This window comes from Sinocyclocheilus anshuiensis, unplaced genomic scaffold, assembly GCF_001515605.1.
Source record: "Sinocyclocheilus anshuiensis isolate Anshui unplaced genomic scaffold, SAMN03320099.WGS_v1.1 scaffold44, whole genome shotgun sequence".
Lineage (NCBI taxonomy): Eukaryota > Metazoa > Chordata > Actinopteri > Cypriniformes > Cyprinidae > Sinocyclocheilus > Sinocyclocheilus anshuiensis.
This window is the reverse complement of record NW_015555746.1, coordinates 400,952-409,219: the sequence shown is the minus strand read 5'-3', so window position 1 is coordinate 409,219 and position 8,268 is coordinate 400,952. Positions and strand designations below refer to the sequence as shown.

Genomic DNA, 8,268 nt, shown 5'->3' with positions numbered 1-8,268 from the left:
AAGGGCATTCCTGCTAATCTGTATGTTGGATACACCTCATGGCCTCTAGATGGCAGTAAAAACACGCGTTTAGAATAAACTCTCCGTCAGAAACACTAAATAAAACGTATAGGCATGATTAAAGCGTCAAAATGCATATAATGTGCACGAAATACAACAATCTTTCAATGTAAGGACCTAATCAATTGTTTAAATTGTACGAGAAATGTTTTTCTGGGTCCCAAGAGGATTTGTCTTTATATTCAGAAACTGATTTCAGCAGTAAACAAATGGTTAATTCGATGACAGTTAGAGGGAGGCGGGGCCTCGACGAAGGGGAGGGACCTGATTGGCTTAACGCAGGGCAGGCGCTCAGTTTTCCTGGAAAGTTCTTGAAACGCTAGACGCGCGGTCTCACGAGAAACGCCGTTTTCATCCTCGAACGTCAATCACAAACATCAGGAAGCAATTATCGACCATCACCATAATAAAACTCCCAAATGAGTCATTCAAAGACCGTTCCAGTGCTAGTTCATTACTCACGAGACTGCTGTATGCTTGAATGACAAAGAAGAGGGGATTGATTCTGTGGGTTTCACAGAGCTGTGCTGCCGATGGCGTCAGAGGCGCTAAACACGGGGGGATTCTCAGTAAACCAATTCTGGGAAGTCAGACGAAGTGAACAAACCAAACCCTGCTGTGTTCTGCTTCTTGTTCAGTTTTAGGACACGACCTAAACAGAAACACCGCTCGTTTTTGAGAACCATGTCCGTGTTCTCTACTCGCGTAGTTTGTTAAACAAACCGCAGACAAGTCGCGCACTTATTTGACAGTCGGCGACAGAGTCCTGACGCTGTTCGACAACCTTCCCATGCTCGAGAAATATCTCTGAGCCGTTTGCCATCGCTCAAGAAGACCAGATTATTTTTGGAAGTCCGAGTAAAAACCTCAGGAACAAAGAAATTTACAGGAATCCGGCAGTTATCAAACCAGACATCTTCACAATGATTCTGTGCGTCCAAGGGTGAGTTTTAGTGACCCATATTTATTAAATGATCACAACAAAATACAGCGATAACAACATTACTATCTAATAGTTCATTAACGAAATACCACACATTTTTGTTGATGAAGCTAAGCATTGTGTGAAAGACAAATGGACTCCTAAATTATTATTACTACTACTACTAATAACGATAATACTTTTTAAAGTAAAAAAGTAAATATAAATATGTAGGTTGTTTATTGTTAAAAAGTATTTTTTTGGAACAGTGAAACACATCAGGCAGGTTATAATCTTTCCGCAGTAATCCAGCCTAATGATTGATCTTGATTTTCTTTATATTAATATGTGTATTATTAACATAAAATATAATATGTGGCATTAATAACATATAAGGTAACAGGGAAAAATACACAACTCTTTCTTTTTTCACAAACAATTATTCATTATGCATCTGTGAACTGGTTAAGAATTAACATTAAGTTTAACTAAATGAAAAAGCTGAGTAAGCAATTTCTTCTAAATGTGTATTTCTGTGCATATTTGAACAGATAGTGTTTGGTGCTACTGCTAAGACAAAAAAAAAAAAAAGTCACATATGCCATCATGTTTTAATAAGTTTTCGTTTTAAGATGATTGCAACCTTTTAAATACTTAAAAATTATTTCATTCATTTTTTCCCCAGGCCAGCTCATTTGCAAGATACCGCCGATCCAATGGTCAGGTTTCCGGTGGTGACTTTCTCCTCTCCTCGCTGCATCCATGCAACCGTTACCTTATGGGACCCTAGCAAAGATTTCAGAGCTATCTCCAATAATTTCTCCTATCTGGATGCCTCAGGTAGAATACAAATTTAAAATGTTACATCTATAATAATAACAACAACAACAACTATTATTATTATTATTATTATTATTATTATAACAAAATGGCAGTTAGGATTCATATATGCATTCATCCATTCATTCATTCATTCATAAATGCACAAATCCATAAATCAAGGGTCATTCTATAAAACGTGCCTTTTTCTTTGTTTTTTTAGTAAATTGTTTAATCAAGTGTTAATCTATAATTAAAAGGTAAATTATTACTTTTTATTTAGGGATAGAATATGTTTCTTTCAGTAAGGTACTTTTTAGCTTAATTTCTTTTTTTTTTAAACTAAAATACATGAGAATTTGGAAACCGGGGTGGGGACATGCTAAAAAATGGATAATTTTTAAAGGCCTCTAAAGGCACCTGTTTTGTAGAATGACCTCTTGTGATTTTTTTAAACTTAAATTTTCATCCCTATTTTTCATATAAAGTCTCCAATAACAACTCATATTAATAATCCCTCCCATTTTTTCCAGGTTGGTACTGGGGTGCCATCTCTGCCAGTGAGGCCCACTCTGTCCTACAGGGGGCCTCGGAGGGTACTTTCCTGATACGGGACAGCAGCCACCCTCTCTATATGTTGACACTGTCTGTTAAAACTGGTCGCGGGCCCACGAACGTTCGCATCGAGTACAGTCTCGGACGTTTCCGTCTGGACTCCAGTTCCCCGGCCAGATCACGCCTGCAGTCCTTCCCAGACGTCCCCAGCCTCGTGCAGCACTACGTGGGCTCCAGGAACAAAGGGGAGGAGGAAAAGACTGAGGAGTCGGATCACGTAACTTCGCCAGCCCCCAAGGAATGTGCGGTGTTGCTAAAACTCAAACGGCCGATGCATCGTCCTCAAGCCTTTCCTTCTTTGCAACATCTCACTCGCCTGGTAATCAACAAACACACCACTTGCACAGAGAGCCTGTCTCTACCGAGACCGTTACTGCAGTATCTTCAGGATTACCCTTTCCAGCTCTGACATCGCCATGGAAGTGCACACCACGGCCAATCACGAGCTGGATGCTGATGTTTTGAAGGCGGCAAGTTAAATGCACAGCCCCAATCAGAGGTTTGGTTCAAAAACCAGTGTTAACCACTTGAAGAGTGACTCTTGTATCTGGAGCAAGTTTTTGATGGTCAGCAAGTCTATCTTCATCGACAGATCGATATACCCAAGTGGGACCGAGTCAAGCCATGTCCAGAAATTGACTCATGAAGAAGCAAGTGACTCAACCTTTGTGTCATACTGTTAAAAGTGTGAGAGGTTAAACCACAGGCTTGGGGTCTGAGATGAATTTAATGTTCATGAAACTTTTGTACAGGTCATGTGACCCCTTTAGGAACGGTTCAAAATGAGAACACGCAGCTTGTCTGAAACTCTGAGCTCACGAGAAGCACACGCGTAGCTTGGTCTTCAGCACTCTATAAAGGCGAGCTTAGTCACTGCGCTGCCTTGACTGGAATCGTTTCTTTCTTCGAAAGTGAAATGTTTTGTTTTTTTGAGTATTTTAATCGAGATTTACATTTTTTTTTCTATGCCCACAATGTGGAGTTTGTATGTATTTATGGATGAACAACCCTTCATTTTGTAATAAAAGTGACAATCAAATTTACTTGAAGTCATAATGTTTTATACAGTATTTTATCATTAAATTGGTGTCTTTTGCCATTTCTGAGAATAATTCTAAGAATTATTTACTGAAGAGTGTAATTATGTAAAATGCATGCATGGGAAAAAATGATGAGGGCAGATGCTGAGTAAATAGAAAAAGAAAACCTTTTTTTTCGCAGAATGAAACATCCAGAATGCAGAAGTGCTGCAGAGAATCAAACAATCAGACTCCGATCTCTTCTACGTACTGGCCTTCCAGTAAGACTATCAAACAAGGTCATTCAAAATTGTAATCTCAGAATAATAGGATTATTAGATGAACAAATGTGCATGAAATTGCTTTGCAATTTAGTTAATCATCTCAGGACAAAATGCGTGTTATACAAGATTATTCTGAGCAAGGGCCATAATTGTTTTACAGCTGATGTCCAGGAAAGATCACTGTCAATTGAAAAGGGATATTTTATACATTTAATAACAAAATGGGATTTTAAAAATATTTTCTATTTAGTGAATATAAGAATTGCTAAAATATTTTAAAATGGTGTAGCACTTTTTTTTTTTTTTTTTTGCAATTTGAAACGCCTATAATTTGATGTTTTAATTTATAGATTTAACAAGGGATTTTAAAAATATTTTCCATTTGCATTTTAGAAATATAAGCCATTAAGAAATATTTAAATCAATATATTGTACCATCAAGCTTTAGCGATTTGAAATGCCTCCTTTTTTTATGTGTGCTGAAATGAATGTATTGAAAAGAAAGCTGTGGGATGAACAAGCACAACAGAATATTAATAATGAAAAATGAAAGCTGTATACAGGAACATAGAAAGAGAATAGGATGAAGAATTTCTTCATCCTATTTTCCTCATAGTGAATCATTCTTACTGTGCAACGTGATTAGAATTTCCCAGAAACCTGAGGCAGAGCTTTTTCTGAAACTCGATCTCAGTGCTGCGCAAGCTTACATAAATTTGCTGGTGACGTAAATATGTAAATCACTTTTATATGCAAAAAATATATGTGAAATAGTATTAAGAGGTAATCAATGAGATCTATTTTAACAGTTGCTCTGGAAAAGGTTCTTATTTAATTATCTAATCAATAAGATTCCAGTCTAAACTGTTGCTATAGATGCAAATATTAATTTAGAAGCATAAAACAAAGGTATTACAAATATTTTTATTATAGCATTGCATGTCTACAAGAACAATAAATAAATACATTTTATTTACTTATTTATTTATTAGACTGTGTTCTAATACACATTACAGAAACAGAGAAAAGAGGCAGTGTGTGTAAAATTCTGTTTCACTCATTAGCAGACTAGAACAGACAGAATTGGTGTATACTTGTACACACTGCGGTAGCGGAGCATGTTGGGTTGTCGGTCTGTCGTTGTGGGTTAGCTGAGCAAGCGAGCTAGCGGCAATGGGCCAGCTGTTTCGCAGAATGAGCACATTACTTCCAGGGAGAGACTAGGGCAGGACTGGGAGGGGGAGTTCTTAGAAAAGGCCTCAATAATTACCTTCAGCCTGCTGCACCCTGACACTTGCACACTGAGCACATACTCGCAATCAATGCAATCTCACCACAACAAACCACAGCCACACACACACGCTCACCAATTAAAAAGAAAGTGAACATAGAAACTATAACAACAGCAGGTTACAGCACAAAACAAATAGAAACCCGAGGTCGCCGGCTTTCGGGAAGGAGCTTCTCGATAGGATTGGCAAGTTTTTAAGTCCGTGCATGCTGGGAACTGGCAGGATGGCAAGGAGACTGGCAGTGTGCCGTATGCAGTTTGGCTGAAGGCAACTGCTAATGGTGAAGTCTCTAGCTCTACCTAGTGTGGTGTTATACCAAATGATCGTCTTCATGCATGTCTTTCCACTGTCCTTCGGTTCAGTCATCCTCTCCTTTCTTCTGTAAAATGCAAAATCGTGGCCTGTAAAATAAAAAGAATAACTGTTTTTACCCGTATACTATAAACATGTAATACTGCTGACTTGGCACCCATAGATAACAGGGTAATAGATTTGCCTACTAAGGTTGCATCAGTTTCATTTACAGGCTGCTTTTTTGTACGAAATATGGAAAATTACAACAAATAATGGAGTGATGATGCAGCATGTCTTGGACAAAAGCTCACACATATATTATATATACTATATTCGAAATCAGAATTTTAACATGCCAATTTTAATATGAAATTTCCAAGGTTTTTTTTCTAATGGGAATAATAATAATTAGTTAAAACATTCCACGAAAGACAAATGCCTAAGTACATATTTGCTATTGAGCAAGAAATTCCACATTACTCATGTAATCACACTGTAACATGGTCTAGGAACAAACATTCATGGAATGAAAATGTATTACTTCCAAACATTTGTCAGACACTTGCAAACTTCATTGAAATTAAGGAAACAACAAAACAAATATTTTCATTCACACAAAATAAAATTCTACATACTGTAATGTACACACACACACACACAAATATTCACTTATATGTACATAAAATTAGTTTTTCTTATATATTCAAAAATGTGTTGTATTTGTGTGTTTATCCATATTATATTATATATAAAATATAATTTTTATTATTAAATATTATATTTAGTATTATACATGAAGTCTATTAGAATGCATTTAGATTACCTTTATAATTCAAGTAATGAAAGAAAAAAATTATATTCCTTTTTTTTTTCTTATTTTATATATATATATATATATATATATATATTGTTTTTTTTTTTTTAAATATATATTTTTACTTATGTATGACTAAATATTCACTACAAAAATGTGTGATTCTTTACTATTTTTAATTATTTTAAGATTTTCCATGCTTTGAAATCACAATTTTAATATGCACTGAAATGTCCAGGTTTTTTTTTCTTCTCTTATTTGCTATTGAGTAAGTAATTCCATATTACTCACACTCACACTGTAACATGGACTCTGTCTAGGAACAAACATTCATGGAATGAAAATGTATTACTCCCAAATATTTTTTTCCACACATTTGACAGGCATTTGTAGCAAAACTTCACTGAAATGAAGAAAACCATCAACAAAACAAAGGGCAGGTCACGTTAACAGAAGAACTTGACCTGTTGGTGAGGTCACAGCGGGTTTCCAGATAAAGCAACCCCGGCCTCGTCTCCTCTATCAGCTGCTGAATGATTGGAGGATGGCACGGAGCAACCTCGAGGTAAACACGCCTGGGCAGACAAAGGCATTTCAAAGCGTAAGAGAGGAAAAGATTGGGTGGAGAAGACGTTTTACCAAGTAAACAATCTCGTAAGCCATTAGTCATGAAGAATAGTACGTCTGAGACGGAAAATCTGAAAGCTAATGCTAGGATATAACCCCATTCAATAGAGGTTCTCAATATCTATGAAAGGACAGCATGTGTCATTCCTACGAAAGAAACAAGTCTTGAGTGGACACATAATAAGACACCCAAGGAAATCTGAAACCCTATATAGACCATTTGACGTTCACTGACTAGAAAAACGACACGTACAATGCTCTCAGGCCATTACGAGTTTATGACTCATCTGTTCGGTGAAATGCTTCTTAAATTTGTCATTTTACGGGCATGGAATATGATTACCTTACACAAGACAGGTTTTGCAACTCATCACCAAAGGCTAATTGTGTTATTTGTTATTGTGTATGCATGTGTGTATGTGTATGTCTTGGGAGTGATGAGGGTGGGAAGAGTACTGGGAGAACGTTCTAGTCCCTGGAATACTGTTATCTACTGAACTACAGAGAACTGTGTAGCACTTGATTCCCTGAAGCATTTAAGATATGCTGGGAAAGCTTCTTAGCGCGATTATACCATACTATTTATACTGCATTCGGCTAAAAGGCCACACACACAAGAATATTCAAAGAGAACCAATCTCTCTGCCAGACCACATATGATGGTTTTAGACAAACACAACACTTCTTACCCTCGCTGAGTCAAGAGCTTCGAGCTCAGAGCCAGAATCGGGCGAATCACAGACAGCCCATTCAAACCCCCGTCCAATGCGCTGTGGTCTTCAAACCTTCAAGGGAAGAGGTGGGGACGATTAAAAGGTTACATGAGACGTTCTCAAACAGGCACGTCAAAGGTTAAAGCAGATTTTGAGCATGTACCTAATCGGAGTATCTCTGTTTGTAAAGTCTCCATGTCCTGACTGAGCAAGTAGGGAGGGTTGCTGACTAGAAAGTCAGCGGGGTCGCATTTGCTCAGTATCGCATCTGCGTCTGGGAATACAAAACACATTTTGTTCTCTCGCCGTCACATGCAAAATGTATATTTGCACTGGAAATTAAATAAACAACAATATTGAATACATATATATATATATATATATACACATACATACATATATGTGACCCTGGACCACAAAACCAGTCTTAAGTCGCTGGGGTATATTTGTAGCAATAGCCAAAAATACATTGTATGGGTCAAAATTATTGATTTTTCTTTTATGCCAAAATTCATTAGGATATTAAGTAAAGATCATGTTCCTACTGTAAATATATTAAAACTTAATTTTTGATTAGTAACATGCATTGCTAAGAACTTCATTTGGACAGCTTTAAAGGCGATTTTCTCAATATTTTGATTTTTTTGCACCCTCAGATTCCAGTTCAAATAGTTGTATCTCGGTCAAATATTGTCCCATCCAAAAAAAGCTTTCAGATGATGTACACATCTCAATTAAAAAAAAATTTACCCTTATGACTGGTTTTGTGGTCCAGGGTCACACACACACACACATATTATATATATACT

The 8,268-nt window shown here is 36.8% G+C and overlaps 1 protein-coding gene and 1 pseudogene across 1 annotated transcript; one reads left to right on the top strand and one right to left on the bottom strand.

Moving 5' to 3' along the window:
• The first annotated feature begins 361 nt into the window (after window positions 1-361).
• LOC107673597 (cytokine-inducible SH2-containing protein-like) lies at window positions 362-3,471 on the top strand. Its single transcript, XM_016467240.1, has 3 exons — window positions 362-1,003; window positions 1,668-1,822; window positions 2,335-3,471. Exons 1-3 carry the CDS (start codon window positions 984-986, stop codon window positions 2,823-2,825), a joined length of 666 nt encoding a protein of 221 aa, XP_016322726.1. The 5' UTR covers window positions 362-983; the 3' UTR covers window positions 2,826-3,471.
• Window positions 3,472-4,652: 1,181 nt separating this feature from the next.
• The window catches only part of LOC107673609 (hemK methyltransferase family member 1-like), an 8,564-nt pseudogene continuing 4,948 nt past the window's right edge, over window positions 4,653-8,268 (bottom strand).